Source organism: Perissodus microlepis, chromosome 22 (assembly GCF_051167445.1).
Source record: "Perissodus microlepis isolate ML-2025 ecotype Zambia chromosome 22, ASM5116744v1, whole genome shotgun sequence".
NCBI lineage: Eukaryota > Metazoa > Chordata > Actinopteri > Cichliformes > Cichlidae > Perissodus > Perissodus microlepis.
In genome coordinates this window covers 32,720,185-32,740,721 of record NC_140481.1, presented here as the reverse complement: position 1 = coordinate 32,740,721, position 20,537 = coordinate 32,720,185, and the positions used below count along the sequence as shown (strand labels likewise).

General features: G+C 45.4%; 3 protein-coding genes and 1 long non-coding RNA gene across 5 annotated transcripts in view; 3 read left to right on the top strand and 1 right to left on the bottom strand.

Moving 5' to 3' along the window:
• The first annotated feature begins 421 nt into the window (after window positions 1-421).
• LOC146363608 (uncharacterized) lies at window positions 422-2,988 on the top strand. Its single transcript, XR_014799281.1, has 3 exons — window positions 422-486; window positions 825-884; window positions 986-2,988. It is a non-coding gene; the product is annotated as an uncharacterized LOC146363608 (long non-coding RNA).
• A 487-nt stretch (window positions 2,989-3,475) lies between these two features.
• LOC146363607 (E3 ubiquitin-protein ligase RING2-A-like) lies at window positions 3,476-9,416 on the top strand. Of its 2 annotated transcripts, none has more exons than XM_084918540.1 (7): window positions 3,476-3,732; window positions 4,874-4,979; window positions 5,210-5,370; window positions 5,624-5,839; window positions 6,161-6,481; window positions 6,746-7,004; window positions 7,630-9,416. In XM_084918540.1, exons 2-7 carry the CDS (start codon window positions 4,902-4,904, stop codon window positions 7,771-7,773), a joined length of 1,179 nt encoding a protein of 392 aa, XP_084774666.1. In that variant the 5' UTR covers window positions 3,476-3,732; window positions 4,874-4,901; the 3' UTR covers window positions 7,774-9,416. The 2 variants fall into 2 exon arrangements, with proteins under 2 accessions (XP_084774666.1, XP_084774665.1); XM_084918539.1 differs by having other exon boundaries at window positions 5,624-5,848.
• Window positions 9,417-9,956: 540 nt separating this feature from the next.
• rps18 (ribosomal protein S18) lies at window positions 9,957-13,999 on the bottom strand. Its single transcript, XM_084918551.1, has 6 exons — window positions 13,881-13,999; window positions 13,049-13,147; window positions 12,844-12,930; window positions 11,079-11,180; window positions 10,831-10,922; window positions 9,957-10,079 (listed from the first exon to the last, which is right to left on the bottom strand). The coding sequence occupies exons 1-6, from the start codon at window positions 13,881-13,883 to the stop codon at window positions 10,004-10,006; spliced, it is 459 nt and encodes a 152-aa protein (XP_084774677.1). The 5' UTR covers window positions 13,884-13,999; the 3' UTR covers window positions 9,957-10,003.
• vps52 (VPS52 subunit of GARP complex) overlaps window positions 13,934-20,537 on the top strand; it is a 13,671-nt gene continuing 7,067 nt past the window's right edge. The window contains exons 1-13 of the mRNA XM_084918538.1: window positions 13,934-14,038; window positions 14,183-14,293; window positions 16,392-16,473; window positions 16,589-16,641; window positions 17,023-17,098; window positions 17,201-17,268; window positions 17,799-17,974; window positions 18,145-18,295; window positions 18,529-18,629; window positions 19,268-19,400; window positions 19,499-19,556; window positions 19,680-19,813; window positions 20,407-20,537. The exon at window positions 20,407-20,537 is cut by the window's right edge and continues 25 nt beyond it. Of these exons, the coding sequence (XP_084774664.1) occupies window positions 14,198-14,293; window positions 16,392-16,473; window positions 16,589-16,641; window positions 17,023-17,098; window positions 17,201-17,268; window positions 17,799-17,974; window positions 18,145-18,295; window positions 18,529-18,629; window positions 19,268-19,400; window positions 19,499-19,556; window positions 19,680-19,813; window positions 20,407-20,537 (1,259 nt within the window). The 5' untranslated portion in view covers window positions 13,934-14,038; window positions 14,183-14,197. The remainder of the gene's footprint in view (window positions 14,039-14,182; window positions 14,294-16,391; window positions 16,474-16,588; window positions 16,642-17,022; window positions 17,099-17,200; window positions 17,269-17,798; window positions 17,975-18,144; window positions 18,296-18,528; window positions 18,630-19,267; window positions 19,401-19,498; window positions 19,557-19,679; window positions 19,814-20,406) is intronic.

The window sequence follows — 20,537 nt, the reverse complement described above, 5'->3', positions numbered from 1 at the left end:
TCTGTATACAAATGAACTGTTAACACCTGCATCCACAGTAGTCCTGTCAGTTGGTTTCCTCTCTTCGACTCGACATCTCCCTACCTGTGTGTGTGTCTGCTTCCTCTACATTATATGTTAGTTACATTTGTTTAAAATAGATGTAGTCACTCTTTTCACATTAAAGAAATAAAATAAAACTGTTACCTGAAGAGAATTAAATTATGAGTGTTAGCTGAAAAGCTCTGCAGATAAATAAACACATTTTTATAGCAGCATAGATGTTATAACTAAAGCCAGATTTCCCTAAATGCAAAAAAATTTGCTTAACCTGTTTGACTCTGTTTTTGTTGTTCAGCACCTGATCTTATCTGTGGTCCTGCAGATTTCTGAGTGGGTATAAAAACTGGCTTTCCTGGAGAACTCACTGATTAAACAAACAGCTGGAATCGGTGAAGAGCACGGCCTCTGTCACTGAGAGGAAAACAGCTCAGCACCGGGCAGACTGTAAGTCACTTCATCCTGAATGCTTCACCACATTTTACACTTGTGTCTGTTCACACTTGTACGCTTCTGCTGTACAAGTCCAACCTTACTGATTTGTTTTGTTTTACATGATTTTTATGGCATTATATTTCTTTTATTCAGATAATCTCAAACTGTTTAGTGTATCGAGGCTATTTTTAACATTTTTATTCAATTCTATTTATCCCAAATATTCAGTTAAGTAAATATATTGGATATTTTCTTAATTCCATTAAATTGTATGTGATATCATTTTGTGTATCACAGTGCGAACTCTAAAAACTAAACTCAAACAACAATCGGTCATTTTATCTTTAAAGCATTCAAACACATTTCCAGAATGATGATGAAGATCTGTGCCATCCTACTTCTGTTTGTGGGTAAGTTTAAGAAAATAACCACAAATCATTCTGTGTGCAGGAGATGGATTTGAAATTTGGTGTTAATGTAAAATGTATCCATCATTAACCCTCTGAATCAGCCTCAGTCAACACACAGACTTCAAGCTCGACTGCAACCACAGCTGCTCCAACAACAACCACAGATGCTCCAACAACAACCACAGCTGCTCCAACAACAACCACAGATGCTCCAACAACAACCACAGATGCTCCAACAACAACTACAACTGTAGCAACAACAACCACAGCTGCTCCAACAGCAACTACAGCTGCCAAAGCGGCTGCAGTTGTGAATGAAATCAGCCTGACTTCTGTCATAGTGACAGTCATAGCTGCTGCACTTGTATAAAGAGATTCATCAGTCTGGCCTGATCAGTAGATTTTTATGAGGTATATCATTATTTCATTTTCTCATCACATATTTGTTCACATATTTTTTAAATAACATCAAAGTAATGAAGTGCTGAAAAAGACAACAATAATATTAATAATTAATAATAATAACAACGACGGCAACAATAATAATAATAATAATTTTCATGAACCCAGTTGTGTGAACCGCAGCAGGGTTTCTGCAGGGCAGGGAAACGAAACTAACAAATTAAATTACAATGTCCATGAAAAAGCTCATTTTGAGTCAAAGAAAGTGGAGCGGAGGGAGGTTGAAGTCCCCTCAGCCTGCCTGTCAGCACATCTGAGAGCGGCTAAACGGTCCATCCAGCTTTATATGTAGAAGAGGGCAGAAGCAGAGTTTGGAGTGTGTACAGCATCTTTATTTTTAATCACAGCTATAAATCAAAGTATAAGTCTGATTCATATGAAGAAGAAATGAATGTGAGAAATGAGTTAGAGTGTTGGAAATGTCTGTCCTGATGTGTGAACTTTGTGTGCCTGGACCTCATTAATCTTTGAACTTAGCACAGTAGTGTCTGAGAGTGGTGAAGAACATAGAATCTATAATAATCACTCAGGAGGAATAATGTGTGTGTGTTTGTGTGTGAGTGAAAAGACACCAAGGAGTCACTCATCTGAAATAATGTCTGACTTTTTAAATGTGTGGTTTAACATGAAGTCAAGTATACTGATATGGGACTGAATGTTCATATGTAATGGGATTTCCTGTGTTAAGAATAACAGGGTCAGCATTAGCTCTGAGTAGGTTAATTAGATGAGTATAATTCAGGTCATTTGATTCTGTTTTCATTATTATTTGATTCTGCTTTTGCTTTGCTCCTGCTAAACTGCAGTTAAAGTCGAAATTGTGGGTGTCTCCTGTTTAACTCTGTGAAACAGTAAAGGTCTGAGTATTAAAGTACATTAAAAGGTTCTTACAGGTTAGTCCTTTAAACGTAACAGATCCTTGGGTCTGTTACTTTTAACAGACAGACTTCCAATGTTTGGTTGCCTCTGGCTTTACAGTATGTGGAATTAAAGAAATTATTTTACAGCTACAATATATCCTGCAGCATTAACATTGCATTAAGATGGTTATTAAACCTGCTGGCTTTACATTAACCTTTTATTACAGGTGCAGCCATAATAATTGTATACACACATTGCATTTTGTGCTTATTAAAGAGTTAAAGCTCAGTCAATTAAGGAAAGGTCATAAGCCTCGTTCGGCGCGATGTCCGGACGATCTATTGTGTAAGTGACTTGGAGCTATAGAAGGTTAAAACTGCATACACGCTTACAAAACACATATAGTACATATAATCTAGAAACAGGCCTGAGCAAAGGCCTGAAACTATTCAGCAACCTGTGGCGTTTGAGTTTGCTTAGTAACAGGTGACAGAAGATGTGTCAAAAAGAAGACCCTGGGGATCTTCAGGGCCTGGATTCATCCCCATATATGGACGAAGATGCTAGGGAGGTGTCTGCATTTATCTCTTAAAATTGACCATTGTCTGTAAAAAAATGCAAAAAATGTTCTTAAGATGCAAATAATGTTCTTGGAAAACGCGAGAAGGGGCGTCAAACCCTGACATTATAAAAGCAATTGCTTGTGTACTTTTGGGTGGAGATCTATGCTGATTGTGTGCAGTATCCATCTCCCCGCGCGTGTGTTCAATAAAATTGTTTGACCAGACTCTTCGGGACCAGTGTTATTTTGTTTTCCTCCTCAATATTTTCGAGTTCGGGACAAGTACGAGTTTGGACAAGAGATTGAAGCTGGGCCATGCTGGGCTTAATTTAATTTATTAATTCAAAATTCAGCAGTTTAAATTCTGAATTTCACTGCAGGCCTGTCACCTGGCTTCAGAAGCTGCTGCTTTCTGAACCCACTGAAGGTGTAAAAGGTGGAAGAAGTCGCTTTTAGCACTTTGGTGGTCATCTTCCCCGTGTTCTTCTTTTGTGATTCATTTTCAGTTATTGCTGCACCTAAATAAAGTAAGTTCTCTTAAAATCCCACCAGTATGGTATGTTTGATTTGTTATTATTTTTAGTTTAAGTTGTTTGTGTTTTAAAACACATAAAACGTGTGCGGTTGCCGAGTCTGGGATTGGGGCTGCGCTGCAATACGCAAACCTGCCGTTTGGGGCACTACCGCCGCAAAGCGGTGTGCAGCTTTACCGGGAGCCGCAGAAGAAGAAGGGAAAAAATGGCCACGGCTAATGTTAGGTAGCTTATGACTGTCGAAAAATGTTTCGTTCCTGATATTTTTGGCCGCTGTAGTTTTGTACCGAGGCTCCGTGACAACGTAAAACCCCTCCGCCGACATCGTAAAGACTGTGGCGGGAAGCCGAGCCCCGCTGCGCGCTGTTCGTAGCGGTCTAGTGGCTCCGTGTCTGTGCAGCGGTGTCAGCTGCCGTCACTTAAACGTCAGGTGAGTTTCTTCTTTCCTCTTTTTCGTCCTTTTCAGTGCGCGTCGACGGATGTAAAGCGTTTGGCTGTTAAATCCGCAAAACTGAGTCAAAGTTTGCAAACTTTGGAATGTTCGGTCCCTGCAGGAAGTTTGAAGGCTGGCAGCTGTTGGTGAGTTCCTCTTGTGGGAACTAAAAATAAGCTGTGGTTCTCAACAGATCATCAGCAGAGACCGCGGGGCTGCTGTGAAGTTACATGGTTTTGTTTTCAGAATAAATCCGGTGCCTTTGTAATCATTTAAAAACTGAAGAAATCCAAAAAGATGAGAACATGCGAAGAAAGCCGAGATGTTTACACATGCAAGCGTGAATAACTGCAAGATCACGGCCACACCGAATCAAACCCGTTATTCTTCTCACACATCAAATGTTGCACATCACACATCAGCACATTAGCCCGAAAAAAGCTTTGTAGTGAAGAGACCCAGCAGACTGCACAGGAAGCGGATCCGGATTTAGCAGGGATCATTTTTGTGTGTTTATTATACAGCGAGATTAACTCGTGACACACATCTGCACGGCTCCATCGCCACGTTTGAATTTGTTTCATGCACAATACACTTGTAACTTTCAGTGTTTTTCCTTCTTTCCAATAAACCATTCAACTACATGAAACTGTGTATTTATTTTCAGCGCATCATACACTTGAAGTATTAGAAACCACCACTCCTTTTATGTTATTTCACAGCAAGCAAATATTTAACACATATATTACAGTTGTCTTTGCTCAGTGACTGGTTTTAGTCTTGACAGTCCACATTGCTGGCATTGCATCTTTCAACATGTTTGTGGGTAGATTTGAATGCTTCAGGTGCAACTGCAGCCACAGCCTGTACAGCATGTGTGATGTGGATATGCTCCTGATGACTGATGAGACTGAATTCAAATGTTTGTTGCTGTACGAGTTCATACATTTAAAACAGATTGAGTTATTCTGCCAGTCCAGCATGTGGAGGTATTGCTGAAGCCATCTTTCTTAAAAAAAATGATATATGTATGTCTTCATGTGGATTTCTTTGTGTTTTTATTTTGAGTCTGTAAAAAAAGTTAATTATTTGACACGTGACGAGAACATCTGATTGTGTTTTCTCTCCTGTCTCTCAGTGAGGATTGATTGGGGGGAAGCGCAGCCATGGCAGCTCCGGTAAACATCCAGGCTCCCAGTAAGACCTGGGAGCTGAGTCTGTACGAGCTGCACAGGAGCCCTCAGGTAAAGCTGTCTGTGCGCCCAGCAACTCGCTGCAAAATAGAGGCAGTGTCTTAGGAAACTGTGAGGAAATTATTTGTGATGTTGGCTGAAGGGTAAATGAGTTTGTAAGCTTTGTTCCCATTACCAGAGCAGAGGGAGATATAGAAAATAAACAGCTCGGCTAAAAGGACCAACTGTGATGTAGCAGAAATGAAGAACCGCAAATGTTCTCACACGTTTGGTATGTTCAGGAGGCCATCGTGGACGGGACGGAGGTAGCCGTGTCTCCTCGCTCTCTGCACAGCGAGCTCATGTGTCCCATCTGTCTGGACATGCTGAAGAACACCATGACCACCAAAGAGTGTCTGCACCGCTTCTGCTCAGACTGCATCGTCACCGCGCTGCGATCTGGGTGAGCACGATCGCCGTGTTCACATAGCTTGTTTTGGCCAATTATAAATAATTTGGAGATAAATTTTTAAGGGACTTTGGATGAGTTGTTGTCTGCGGTGGAAATGCTGCCGCTGTCCCTAACGAGAACAAATGCGTCGCGGTAACGTTTGTGTAGCTGAATGTGTTCACTGACTGATTTTAAATGTGCCACATTTCCGCAAAAGCCGATTATTCAGTGATTACAAAGCTTCAGGCCGTTTTTCCCTGTGCAGGAACAAGGAGTGTCCGACCTGCAGGAAGAAGCTGGTTTCTAGACGTTCGCTGCGCAGAGACTCAAACTTCGACGCGCTGATCTCGAAGATCTACCCGAGTCGCGACGAGTATGAAGCCCACCAACGCCGCGTCCTCGAGCGACTCAACCGGCTGCACAACAAGGAGGCGCTGAGCTCCAGCATCGAGGAGGGGCTCCGGCAGCAGGCCCGCTACAGGTCCGAGAGGTGACACGGATCAGTTCTATGATTTCACGCTTCTGCGCTCGAGAGAGCGCCGCGGATCCTCCTGAATACGGCGTAGCATTCAGGCGGGATACAGAGCCGCACTCCCGACAAATCCGCTGATATTCGTAGGGCTCGTATATGCTGCGCTCTTTAGCCTGCATGCCGCTTTGCAACCCACCCTCTCCCCAGCTCCTCCTTTTCTTGCTGTTAATAACACCGCTGCTGTTATGACAACTGACCACACCCTGTAAGTTTAAGCCCCTCCCCTCTGAATGATAATTACTGTTGTACGTGTTTACCTTGGGGCTGCAGGAATCACCGAGTGAAGAAGCCCACTCAGGAGAGTGATAACACCACCTACAGTGGTGGGGAGGACAATGGGGACTCCCGTTCACACCTCTCCCACGACTCCGCCCCCTCACACACGCCACACCCCTGTGGTCAGACCCCTCCGGAGGCCGGGCCGAGCCGCAAGCGGCCACGTCCATCCGATGATGGCTCGGGACCCGAGGTGGACAGCGGGAGCCCGACTCCCCCGCTGAGACGCCACAAAGAGGGGCTGTCCTCCGAGATCGAGCTGGTGTTCAGACCACACCCACAGCTGGTCCACGCCCAGGACTACAACCAGACCAGGTTAGACCTTTTCTGAAGTAGCTGAACAAACATTTTATACTGAAAATGTGAATCCTTTAGTCAGGTGCTCGGCTAAACTGCTCTCTGGGAGATGGCAGAGACCAAAAACAGCTAAATCCAGGGAAATGACTAGAAATCAGTGTGTGAATAAGAACGAACATGGTGTGAAGTGGTGAGCCTGTCCCCGAGTGGCCAGGAAATTCAGAAAACGTTTAATTTGTCAGAGGTAGAGCACATCGCCATCATCTGCCTTTCCCTTGTCAGATATGTGAAGACAACAGCTAACGCTACGGTGGACCACCTGTCCAAGTACCTCGCACTGCGCATCGCTCTGGAGGACCGACGGCCCGAGAATGAACCCGAGGACCGAGGGCGAGAGGAGGCAGGAGGAGAAGAGGCGCCAGCCGAGGGGGGGGGAGGTGAAAACGGAGGGATGGCAGGAAGCGGCGAGGGGACGAGTCTGAGCAACGTCAGCGAGAAGCAGTACACCATCTACATCATGACGAGGGGAGGCCAGTTCTCTGTGAGTGACGGCTGAACACGGCTCGGGGCTTTCAGAGCCGGTTAACGAGTCCCGTTTTATTCAAGCTGCGTTAACCTTCTGTGTTTATGGATGAGTTTGTTATCTTTACAGACTGATGTACACGTTCGCTCCTTGAAAGATGCCTTAGATTAAAAAAAATACATATAAACCAGTGGGAAGTTTGAAGTCTTCTCATTTTAAATTTGCGTCCCAGAAACTGCCGTTCGTTCGTTCAGTGTTCACCTCTGGTAAGCAAAAGTTTAAGACCACTTCAAAAATGGCAACAAATCCTATTTAGCATGTTTGGATGTTAACGAGGTTCCGAGTAGAGTTTCAAGATGCAACAACAACAAATGGGAGTGAGACGAAACAGTTTTTATTGGAAACAACACTTAAACTGAAACAGGCGGTTTTACAGCTTTTTTTTGTTCGGGACTGTATTACAGTGAGTGTGTCTAGGGCTTTTATTGTGAAAACCCAGGACAGAAAGTGGGCAAGTCTTTGCGTAGTGCAGTCAGGCTGTTTCCTGGTGTGATTTTGTTGTACGATGGAGGAAATCTGGACTGATCAATTCCATTAGAAGCTTTTTTTGTGATCTGACCTTTATGCTCATCCTTCCTCTCAGACCCTAAACGGCTCGCTGACTCTGGAGTTGGTGAACGAGAAGTACTGGAAGGTCAGGAAGCCTCTGGAGCTGTACTACGCCCCCACCAAAGAGCAGCAGCAGCCCCATCAGCAGCAGCCTCCTACCCCACAGAGGGAGGCCTGAGGGGGAGCGGTGGACTGCTTTCTTCTCCAACGTGGCTCTTCGATTTCTCTTCTGTTTTTTATGATAAGTTAGTTCAGCTGCCACAGTTTCACAGAAAACCTGCGTCATGTTTTTCTTAGTTTACTGTTATTAATGGGGATCTCTTCATCTCCTCACTGAACTGGCTGTAACATGTGAGCTGATTTCTCAGCAGACAAACTGATCTGAGAGTCTACAGAGTGAAACTAAAGCAGCAGCTGCTGGAGTCCAGCTGTTTTTGATGCTTTCAAGTCAGCCGTGTGTGCTGGACAAAGCCAGATGTTCTCCATGCTTCTCTAACATGCAGACGCGACAGTGAGCAGCTGCAGCAGCTTCCTCATATCTACATGTCTGAGGTGCCAAAATAAAAGCACCAATTCAAAATGTGACTATTAAAAAAATGCATTTTATTTTCTTTTTGCAGAAATGACCAAAACAGAACTTTGGAAACTGTAAAAAATGTGATAAACTAGTTTAAAAGAGAGCTGTCTTTATGGACGCCCATTTTCAGCGGGAAAAATAAGTCTTAAATATTTTTGGAGTCAATTTTGTGAAAGTGTTTCCAGATGGAAGTGTTCAGGGTTTATCTGTCAAAAGCTTCTTTTTTTAAATAGAAGACCAACGTTGTGATCAAACTTGTTTTTCTGTGTCGCCTCCACCCCACCCCACTCCCACTCTGCTTTTGAGACCAGGTGAAAGTATAAAGCTCATCTTCTCATGCACCTCCGGCTGTTTTTTTTTATTTATTCTATTTTTTAGATTTGTCGGTGGAAGCCGGTCGTGTCGAGCTGTGGAGTCGTGTCACAAAAAGGTCGCTGGGCTGGATAGCTTTATTTTAACGAGGTCGTTTCACGGCACTGACCCTCGAGACGTCACAGTGAACTGCTGCTCGATGGTGGATTTACCAAATGAAATCAGACAAATGATAATTAAACGTTTGACCGACAGTCTTTTTTTTTTTTTACTGCTTTCTCTAGAAGAGCTCCGAGGCTTTGAAAAGGCTTTAGTGGAGTTTTTCATCTTTGACTTCATCTTCTTTTCTACAAACTGGTGAATTAAAAACAGTGGCAGCGACTCGTCGGCCGGTTTCATCTCTGAAATCGTCATAGCGTCTTCAGGCTTTAGCGCTGTGGGACAGCTCTGCACTAAAAACAAGCAACTCCTCATTTAGCGTGCGCACTCAGTGGAACCTGTTGCTCGAGGTTATCGTAGCGATCAGGATGAACTTCATTCTCCCTGCTGTTACAGCAGCGGCGCTTTTGAATGCAGAGATGAGGCAGGAGCAGTTTTCTGAAACATTTCCTTAATAGAAAGTTGTACACAGATGTTTAAAAGCCCATATTTTGCTAGTCTTGAATGTTTACGTCGTCTACAGATGCAGCTGTGCAGTAACACGTTTCAAACACTGGCATGAAAAAGCGTTTTTCACGAGCCCGCTCGGGTCCTGCTGCTTCAAGCCTTTGCTCCACTTCTTACGCACTTTAAACTTCCTGCAGCCATATCATTTCCCCACATCTGTTTCTGTGGGATGTCTCTATATTAGAATGAAGCAATATTTCATTTCTGATGTGTGATACTGTCTTTCCTCCTGTCATCAATGCAGCACAATAAACTGTTGGACTCGATCTCCAGCTTCTGTTTTTGTGTCTCCAACTTAATCGTGTGTAAGTGTAACGAACCCGCCTGGGCTCAGAAATATTAGACAAAACAAAGGTCTGCACAGCGGCGCATCCATCTGTGCATCACTACAGGGTATGACTAAAGCTCAGCTGTTCTAACGGGCTTCTCCATCCTGGTTTCATTCTGTACAATGAAGGCTCCTGCTCTCAACCTGCCTCTGAGGCAAAGCAGGGAAATAAGTTTTGTCTGAAGTGCAGATGTATTCTCTTGAAAGTGTACTCCGAGCACTCGTATCCGTATCACTGGGCCTTTTACCCCTGATTCATTCCCCCTGCTGAGCAGCTCCATCTGTACTAACAGCCTAAAATATCAGATTTCTGTTTGAAATCCTACAGAACATGTTCAGCTGTGCACTGCAACATTTAAATACAACATGAACATTAAAACTGCTTCACCGAGACGCCACGTCCCTTCAAAATAAATCACCAAGGAGCTCCCAGCGGTGTGTTGGTGAGAGAAGTGAAGCAGCACAGGGGACGAGAACATTTTGTGAACTGTGGTGTTTTATTGAAACAAAGGGAAGCGGGGCAGTTTACTTCTTCTTGGACACGCCGACGGTGCGACCACGACGGCCGGTGGTCTTGGTGTGCTGGCCGCGCACACGCAGACTGCAGGGAGAGAGAGACAGAAACCAGGTTAGGACGTCTGTAACAATAGGACTGAACAACATGTTTGAGGATTTCATTTGTTTTTAAAGGCTTTTATCAGACCGACTGCTCCTCAGTTTAAAGACAAACTTATAACCGCTCCACCATCAGGAAACTCAAACATCAGCTTCAGGAACATAAACAGGATGTTTAACTGGTCTGTAAATCAGCAGGACAACATGCATCACAATGTTTGAGCCCATTATTAACCTCCTAGGACCCGGCGTCCACATATGCGGACGTCACGTTTTGGGTTGTCTAGACCAAAATACTAAATTTTGCTCCACAAGGCCACCTACGAGGACATTATACTGCCTCCGTTTTATCAAAATTAAAAATGGATGTCTTCATATGTGGCTCTCATTTTTTTTTAGAAACAAAAATTGGGTAAAAAAAAAAATATTTTTTTAGACCGTTGGTGCAGAAGTCGCTGCATCTATGCTCTACAGTCCCACACATGAATTTAGCCTGTTAGTGTGGACGCACGCAGAGGCTGCACCAGCGTTTCTGAGCTCACAGTTCAAGTTTCTCAGGACAGGCTCACTCTGCAGACGCCCCGTTTACTCAAGTGTGACACAAACGTTCATGAAGTCTCTGAACTCTGCAGGACGTGTCCCGCTCACAGATCTGTGCAGACTCGGGTAAACGGAGGACGCGTCGATGCAGAGCCTTCTCACAGCAGTGCGAATGAATACAAGGACTGAGCTCTTACCCCCAGAAGTGCCTGAGACCACGGTGAGCCCTGATCTTCTTCAGCCTCTCCAGATCTTCTCTCAACTTGTTATCCAGGCTGTTGGCGAGGACCTGAAATCAGACGCAGGGATGGTCACGGGGTGCCTCGAACTAGCTCGTCCAATCAAATACTTTGGTGTGAACCTCGTTCAGGTTTGAGCCAAAAATTGACTTTATCATTTAGATTCTTGAAGAATGGAAGACAAAGCAGCAGCTGCGATCACCCACCTGGCTGTATTTGCCGTCCTTCACGTCCTTCTGCCTGTTGAGGAACCAGTCTGGGATTTTGTACTGGCGAGGATTCTGCATGATGGTCACCACACGCTCGACCTGACAACCAAACGGCTCCGGTTACTACGCAAGGAAACTGAATATGGTGATCGACAGGAAAGGATCTAATGAAGCGTTTAAGTCTGGGAGACTGACACCGTCTGCCTACAATGTGACGCCTGAGGAAACATCTGCTGCTTTACGTCAAAGTCAGGACAAACTTCATCTAGGAATCAAAGTTTTTTGATCCTGATGTGAAGCAAAATGCTCTGCAGACAGAAAAGTCCATCGAGCAGACAATTTCACCTGACGGTAACATTACGCCTCAGCTAAACCAATGATGTCTTAGATGATTACGTCACTCGGCACCCCTTTGAGACGGGAGGCGCTTCTTTACCCCCTAGTTTGTCTAAATGTGTAAAAACTGGAGCATTGCAGTGGCAGATACACACTCATACGGCACGGTGTGACCACCTTCTGCACAGGTGTGCCAACTAGGGCTGGGCCATATCACACCGTTCACGGTAACACCGGTGTAATGTTGGGCAACGATAAGAAAATGAAATATCACGATAGAATATGGGTGAAACGCACATGCGCAGTGCCTTTGTTTTCATACACACATGGCGGCGACGCAGAACGAGAAGAGCGAAAGCGGATCGTTGAATGAAACAGATGAACCAGAACTGGTTTGTAAAAATGCTGCAGCTTCAGTGGTGGAACTGGTTTAGCACAACAAAGCACTATTTTTGGTAGAGCATGCTAGCGGGCCGTCGTTATTACTGTGTTGTTTGGAAAATACGGCACACTTAACATCAATCCTTCGATTTTTCTGAAAGTCGACAGAGCCCCTTATAATCCCGTGAGCCTTATGTATGAATCCTGGTTGTGTTTACTGACCTCGAGACGATTTTATGTGCACGGCGCTCGAAAATCTGTCAAATGTTTCAGTTCAACTTTGCTAAGCTACGAAGCCGCACCGCTTGATGGATTGTCGGAGCGTTACGGCTATCGTAGGCGGAGCCTCGCGGAGTGATACGTACTGTGCTTCAACATAATATTACCGTATTGTGTGTGTATAACCTCTTTTTAAGTTTTGTGGATATTATACATGGTTATGCTGAGGATATGTCGGCCAGTTTCCACTGGAAATGCCTTTTGGTTAAACTGTCAGCAAAGAATTTGCACTGTTACGTTTTTATATAACTTTAATGCACATAAAAAAACAGCTGCTTGTTTAAGTAAAAATACACTGATGTTTTTTTGTTTTTGCACTAATAAAGTTGAGGAGTTGTAAAGTATTTTGTCTAGTGTCAATTTTGTCAGTTATATCGTTATCGCAAATTTTCAAATGTATATGGTGATAAATATTTTTGGTCATATCGCCCTGCTCTAGTGCCAACGTTAACCTGCTGCTGGTAGCCACACTTTACTCCTCCGACCTCCTACCGTTCGTCACAGAACAAAGTGCCGTCTCTTTGCCTTCACGCAATAAAACAAGACGCAGCTCTGAGGACGATTAAAATATTTCTATAGCCACATCCTCTGAGCCTCAGAGACCGGCCTGCAGAGGGCCGACCCTCCAAACGCTTCACAAATCAATATTCGTGATACTTGTTGCACAGATTCAGAACCACCACTAAAGCTCCACTGACAAAATCTCCTGACAACACAAAAGCATCACAACTCGCCGTTTTCATTCAAAGCTCTGAACAATCCTCACCTCCTCCTCAGTCAGCTCTCCGGCCCTCTTGTTCAGGTCGATGTCGGCTTTCCTCAAGACAACATGAGCGTAACGTCTGCCAACACCCTGAGAAGAGACAAAGTGTTAAGAACACGCCGACAATCACAAAAAACACAGCGCAACTGATGTGATGATGAAAAACATCCAGTTGGAACAAGCGGCACAGTCTCAGGGAGGAGCTCACCTTGATGGCAGTGATGGCGAAGGCGATCTTCCTCCTGCCATCAATGTTCGTGTTCAGGACACGAAGAATGTGCTGGAACTTCTCAGGGATGACCAGAGACTGAGACACAGAGGGAAACAAAGTGAGTCGCACACAGCAACATGTATTTTCTGCAAAGATCATGCAGTAATACACATACATGTTTACAAGCTTCACGCTGCATATATACGGCGTATCTTTATATGTTAACCTATGTATTTGCACAGTGTGCTAGAGGTTCGTGAGGATTTCTCTTAGTTTAGCCCCGTTAGCCCAAACAGATCGACTGCTGCGGCTCTGAACAGCTTCAGCTTTGTTCAACAAAAAAAAAAAAAAAGAGCTCACGACTACAACATCCCAGCAGTACTTCGACTATTTGAAATACTGTGTATTTACATCAGAGTACTTCCAGCTCCCGGCCAGGGTCCACCAACATGCTTGGCGAGGCTAAAGCCTGTTAGCTCTGAGGGGTAACCGCCTCGAACTATGACTGCTTCTTAAAGTTTGAAGCAGCACAGAGTCTCCATCCACAGCTACGAGTGCCAGCAGCAGACGCCGGGCATGTGGACGCTTTATAACCGGGAGGAAAAAACGAAGTTAACTGTTGGCGCTCGTCGACACAGCTCCACTCACATCCCACAGCAAACTGCGCTAAAACGTCAAATTACCAGCAATAAACTGAAAATTCCGCACCAGCCCACTCAAGTAGGCTGTGGAGGATTTATCGGATGTATAAATGTGACAAACAAGCGCGACTAAAGTTGGATGATCACGGATTTCTGAGATATTTCAGTCCGACAGAAAAGACACTCACCATCTTGGAAGCAGGTTCCGTGCGAAGAGGAAGCCGCAAGACTCTCGCGAGAGTTTGACCCCTTCGGGGAACGGAAGTTGGTCCATCACTATCGAGTCGTCCGACTGGGAAAAAAAAACTGTGTTCAAAAGAAACAAGCAAATACGTGGCTTAACGCGGTTAGTTTCGTTAACTCACGCGAAATAAATGTTTATTGAGTCCCACTGATTTATCACCCACGGCACGTGATCGTGATAATACCGCGCTCGGTTAATAATACTTTTTACTATTTTTGCTAACTGTATTTTTTTTTCTGACGTTAGCGTAAATTGGCCGCAATGGCGGAGGGAACCGCGACTGCTGCTGGAGCTGGGCCCGATGTAAACACAGCTGGGAACCCGACAGAAGTCGCCATGGCGTATTTACAGGACGAGGTAAGATGTTCTTCTTCTGCGTGACGCCTGCGTTCAGTTTCACGGAGGTAATCGCCGGTGAGCGCAAGCTTTAGCTGCGTGAAGCTCAAAGAAGCTGTTAGCAGGTGGAATCATTCTACGGAGCGCTGATGCTGCTGGATGCTAATGGGAAGCATTGACTTCCTTTTTCTGAGGAGGAAAAGGCGATTTAGGTTTATCAGTTGTCGTTCTGGTCCCGCATTAATAATCCTGATTATGGCTGATTATTGATTATTATCAGATTTGGACTGTTTTGCTGCATCAACCAGTTTGTTATTACTTTAAGTCTGCCATACAAACACAGCGGAGGTGGTGTGTGCAACGGCTAGAAAACAGATGTTTATTCAGTCAACTTCTCTCTGTGTAAATACGCACATCGGACACTTTATTAGGTACACCTTGATGTAACCGGGATGGACCTCATTTTTCCTTCAGTCGGTTTAAGTCTTCAGATTCAGCTGTTGATAACATTCCTCAGAGATTTTGGTCCATGTTGACATGACATCATTATGACATCAGCACACAGTTGCTGCAGACTTGTCAGCTGCATCCATGATGAGAATCTCCCATTCCACCACATCCCAAAGATGCTCTTTTGGAGTGAGATCACATAAGAGAAGAGTTTTATTGTCATTGTAAGCAGCAGCACAGAACAAAATAAAATTAATTAATACATGGCCTCTAATCCAACTCTGCTGACTGTTGAGGCCAACTGAGTACAGTGAACCCATCGTCACATTCAGGAAACCAGTTTAAGATGGTCTGAGCTTTGAGACAGGGTGTGTTATCCTGGTGGACACTAAGGTTATGCAGGGATGGGAATGGAAATGTTTTTTCCATCTTCTGTGTCCAGTTTTGGTGAGTCTGTGTGAACTGTAGCCTCAGTTTCCTCTTCTTAGCTGACATGAGTGACACCAGCTGTGGTCTTCTGCTCCCGTAGTCCATTTGCTTATGCTGTTCCTTGGTTGTAAGTCAGGCTCAAAGCAGTCTGGCATGCGCAGAAGGTCTTTTACCGACCTTTTGTGTAGGGCTGTTCGATGTAACGATATCGGATGATGATATAAAAACATCTATCTTTCATTTTACGCTGTCGTTTCGTGGTGTCGCAAAATAAACGGCAATATTTTTTCACCGTTCTGATGGTCGCTGTAGTGGCTATATTCATTTCTTAAAGTTCTCTCTTTCTCTTATATTTAATATAACCACACTACAGACGGACAGGCGCCTGTTTTTATGCGTTGTCGTTAGCAACAACTACGGTAACACCATCGCATGTCCGCTTGTCTATGTTCCACATAAGCCTTTCACAATAAAGCTCAAGATCCTGTTGAGACTTTTCAAAATAAACTGAATCACGTGAAAGATTATTTACGGATGAGAAGTAAAAAAGAGCCGCCAGGTGCTAAAAAATAAACCTTAGACTCAAACGTTAGAACAGGCTTCTCCCCGCAGCACGCCGTGTAATAAATACTCACAAAGAAAACGGCGGCCGTTACAACTTATGTCTAAAAATGTATCGTTTCATGCATCGGTTAAAACACTCGACTCCAGCTACACGACGCGCAGCTGGAAACACTTCACGCAGGTCGAGCTGCCCGAGATTCACAGAATTTACAGAAAATGTTACATTTTTGTGATTTATATCGTTATCGGACGATGAAATTCTTATATCGGGATATGAGATTTTGGTCATATCGCACAGCCCTGCTTCTGTGTAAACTCTGCAGATGTGGGACAATCAGATCAGCAGATTCTGAAACACTCAGACCAACATACCATCCTCGCAGTCACTTAGATCACCTTTTCTCCACATTCTGATGCTTAGTTTGAACTACAGCAGGTCATCTGTACATGTCCACAGGTCTACGAGTTGCTGCCAATTGGCTGATTAGATATTTGAGTTAAAGGACAGACAAACAGGTGTACCTAACAAAGTGGCCAGTAAGTGTATGTTTTCTCATTGGCTGGAATAAACAAGTGAGTGAATGAAAACCAAAGAAAGCTTTAATGTCAGTAAGTTTTGACAGTTTCATCCTGTTAATTATCACCACTGAAGACACACTGGTTGTGTTTCACGCAGAAGACTGAAGCAGACATCGCTAACCTGAACCTGGGAGAGCTGGACATCACTACGGACGAGTTTATCCTGGATGAAGTGGACAGTAAGGAAAAGACTTCATATTAAAGCTCGGCTGGCACTTGTTACAGCTTCCTCGGTGCTGCCTTGCTTGAAGGTTTCGCTTGTCACTAACTGTTGTTCCCTTTTGTCTGCTGCAGTTCACATTCAGGCCAACCTGGAAGACGACCTGGTGAAGGAAGCGCTCAAAACAGTGAGAACTGAAAGAACAGAAGTCTAATATATAACACGTCCTCTGCTCTGACGTCCGGGCCTGGTTGTCTCCTTCCTCTCGGTCTCCCTCAGTTGTGGTTTCTTTGCAGCAGTGATGTTTTGGTTTGCTGCTCTGTGTGTGTGTGTGTGTGTGTGTGTGTGTGTGTGTGTGTGTGCGCGTGCTGCTTTCTGCTTTCTACAAACACTTTGTTTGTAGAAAGCAGCAAAGGTAGAAAATCTAACCTAAGAGTTAAACTGACGCTTTTAATGTGAAGGGATTTGTTACTTTTGTTTTGAAAGGTACTATAAAATAATTATTACTCTACACTTCCTCTTTCAAAGCACAGATAATACATTTCAGTTTCCTCCCGTCGGTTTTCAGGGTGTCGACCTCCGTCAGTACTCCAAACAGGTGGAGGCAGAGCTGCAGAGGATTGAACAGGCCTCCATCAAAGACTGTATCCTTCACAGCTCCCAGTTTGAATACCTTCACCTAATAATGTATAACCACACTCTAACACCCGTCACTGATGACGTTTTCCTGAGCGCTCATCGTGCAGACATCAAAGAGAGTCAGAACATCGCCCTGCTGCACAACCAGATCACTGCCTGTGACTCCATCCTGGAGGTGAGACGACTGAGACAGACAGAAAAATAATCATGTGTATGACATTTATACAGAAAACTCATGCTGGGATGGACTCTTGTGGATATTTGAGAGTGACTCGAGTTTTCTGTGAATGAGTCGAGACGCGTTTTGTTTCCCTGTCACATCTTCTGAGCTGAGTTCTCACAGAAGCGTCAGCAGAAGAACACGTCTTCACTGTGCAGCTGTGCAGAGGCGGGACAGATGTACCTGAGAGACACGTTCCTGTCACTTTGCACCCTTACTTCAGTTTTCTGCACACAAGCTTAAAGTAATAAAGGCGCTTTACGTCACGCTGTGCTCACTAAAAGCAGCACGGCTGCTGTGGTTACTCGTCGCTCTGCATCAGAGCGGATTCTTTTCTGTCCTCGGTGCTGAGTTAAGTTTTTAGGTGGGTCCAGTTCAAGGGGGAAAGTGAGAGGCGGGCACTTTTTCAAACTGTCATCGGAGCGCTGTCCTCTTCCTGGTGTTAAAGCAGATTCAGTCTAACCTCACGGCTGTGTGTCTCTCAGCGTATGGAGGGCATGCTGAGCGGCTTCCAGAGCGACCTGTCCTCCATCAGCAGTGAGATCCAGACCCTGCAGCAGCAGTCGGTCAGCATGAACGTGCGGCTGAAGAACCGGCAGGCCGTGCGCAGCCACCTCAGCCAGCTGGTGGATGAGCTGGTGGTGCCCGGGGCCATGATCTCGTAGGTTTGACGGCTGTCGCCGCAAAGAAAAAGTGTCTGTATTGTAATGAGTGATTTGTTGGATGGCGCTCAGTTTGCAGAGACCTCAGAATTGTTCCTGATGGATTAACCAGCCATCAGTGGCTTGTGGTGATTGCATGACTTAATCTGCTGGTCGTGTGTGTTGGCAGCACCATCCTGGACAGTCCTGTGACGGAGCAGGAGTTTCTGGAGCAGCTCCACGAGCTCAACACTAAGATCAACTTTGCCAAAGAGCTGAGCTTCAGAGAGACGCTGGCTTGCTCCGACATCCAGGACATCGTGGACCGCCTCAAACTCAAGGTGAGAGACGGGCGGGAGGTGGAATCACGTTTACAGTTAAAGTCCATAACAAACAGGAAATGAGAGGAAATCCTCATTAATAAGTCAGAAACCTGCTGAGCTGCTCTCCTGAGGTCTTTCAGGGCAGAGCGCTTAATGTACCCGCGCCACACCAAGGCGTTTAACTCATTCCTCTGCCTACTTCTCAGGTTTTATATCTTTGTGATTATATCCACACACTTTGTTGTCCTCAGGCAGTGTCAAAGATCAGAGAGTTCATTCTTCAGAAGATTTACTCCTTCAGGAAACCGATGACCAACTACCAGATCCCACAGAACACTCTGCTGAAGTACCGGTGAGCACAGCTGAGCTTCAGCACATTTCTGACATGAATATGAGCGTTCGGGTCCACTCACAGGTGAAGACGCGAGTCTGCATTACAGCGAACCTACAGACGTCTTTTCTTTGTTGCTTCTGTCCATTTAAAGAGCAAGAAGTCCATTTTTACACTCGAGGAACTGAAACGTCTTTAAAAACACTCGTTTCTGTTCCGCTCCTCGTTTGTCACGTGACGGAGAATCCTGAGCGCGCCGCATCGTTCACGGGGCGGATCCAGGTGAAGTCTGTGCAGAGACGCCTCTGCATCCTCAGGTGTATTTACCTGTTGCAGCGCTCTGACCTGCTGCTTTACCAACACTACACTTAGTTTTGTTTTTATTGATTTTAATTATTCGATATGTTGGACTGTTAATAAGTCTGTGCACACGTCTGCGTTAGTTTTATTTGAGGTGAGCTTTTAAACTTAAAGGTGGACGTAGTCACGGCGACGTCACTCGCTGACATCCACCTTCTGTTTCCTGACCTGGAAGCTCCACCCATCTTTTTACCGTCTGTTATTTTTTTGTTGTGTTGAACTTGTTTTTAATTGTGCGTTAGAAACAACTCGACACAAAGTGAAGATGCTGATCGATGCTGTTGTTGTTTTCACTGCAGGTTCTTCTACCAGTTCCTTCTGGCCAATGAGAGAACGGTCGCCAAGGAGATCAGAGACGAGTACGTGGACACCATGAGCAAGATTTACTACAGTTACTTCAAGTCGTACAGCGGCAGGCTGCTCAAAGTGCAGGTGGGTGAGCGGCGGGGTCGCGCCCTCGCTGTGTTTGTGTCGATGTGGCTGCACGCCGTCTTCGTGTGGATAACAGCCGATGTTTGTGTGTCCCGCAGTACGAGGAGGTGGCAGACAAAGACGACCTGATGGGAGTCGAGGACACAGCCAAGAAAGATATCCTTCACGGTCCGTTGTTTGTGTCACGCCTGCTCACCGTGTGCGCTGCGCTCGGGCGCTCTGCCTGACGCCTGCTTCACATTTTCAGTCTGTTTGAGGCTCCTTGACTCGCCGCTGCAGGTTTCTTCTCCAAACCGTCTCTGAAGAGCAGGAACACCATCTTCACTCTGGGCCAGAGGGGGGCCATCCTGAGCCCGGCCGAGCTGGAGGGGCCCATCCTGGTCCCGCACACGGCTCAGAGAGGAGACAGCAGGGTGAGAGACGGCGCTGTCGCAGATCGAGCTGCTCAACCCAAACGCGTCCTGCAGATCTGCCATTTACAAGAAAATAAAATTCCCAGTGAACAAACCAGCGTCTGTAACACGGGACACGCCCCCTTCAGGACAAACAGGATGCACGTCCTCACTTTTAATGAGATGGGAATGATTTTAGGATCCAGTTGAAATTACAGCTGAGCTGAGCTCTGTTGCTCAGCGCTGACATCTTGTGGCAGATTATGAGATTTTTAATTTTCACTGCAGTTTGGGAGCAGTGACCTCGTCATAGGCAAAGATGGAAACAGCTGCAGAGGTCTGCAGTCTTTGTAGTCAGCTGAAGGGGGCGTCCTTTAAGGGCGTGTCCACTCTGTGATTGACAAGTTGTTGCCGTAGAAACGTGCAGTTTTTGTTGTTGCGCTCAGCAAATTGTGTTTCAGACTCCAAGATGGCGACAGTCACAGCGCTGAACACGAGACTTCACAAACTAATGGGTGACATCACAGCGCGTCCATCGTTTATCTACAGTCTGTGGAGCCGATCTGGGCCACGGAGGTCGTCTGAGGTCTAACTCTCCCTCTCGCTCTCCACAGTATCCCTATGAGACGCTGTTTCGCAGCCAGCACTACGCTCTGCTCGACAACGGCTGCAGAGAATACCTCTTCCTGTCTGACTTCTTCATGGTGGCTGGAAACTCCGCCCTCGACCTCTTCAACAGCATCAT

Bases quoted from the DNA above. Each gene is read 5' to 3' on its own strand.
- LOC146363607 (XM_084918539.1), top strand. From the start codon at position 4,902: ATGGCAGCTCCGGTAAACATCCAGGCTCCCAGTAAGACCTGGGAGCTG. The intron at 5,371-5,623 runs GTGAGCACGATC...TTCCCTGTGCAG, and splicing joins GTCACCGCGCTGCGATCTGG to GAACAAGGAGTGTCCGACCT. The intron at 6,482-6,745 runs GTTAGACCTTTT...TTCCCTTGTCAG, and splicing joins CAGGACTACAACCAGACCAG to ATATGTGAAGACAACAGCTA.
- rps18 (XM_084918551.1), bottom strand. The intron at 11,181-12,843 runs GTGAGGATTGTT...TTTGGTTGTCAG, and splicing joins GAGAGCTGACTGAGGAGGAG to GTCGAGCGTGTGGTGACCAT. The intron at 10,080-10,830 runs GTAAGAGCTCAG...CTCTCCCTGCAG, and splicing joins GGTCTCAGGCACTTCTGGGG to TCTGCGTGTGCGCGGCCAGC.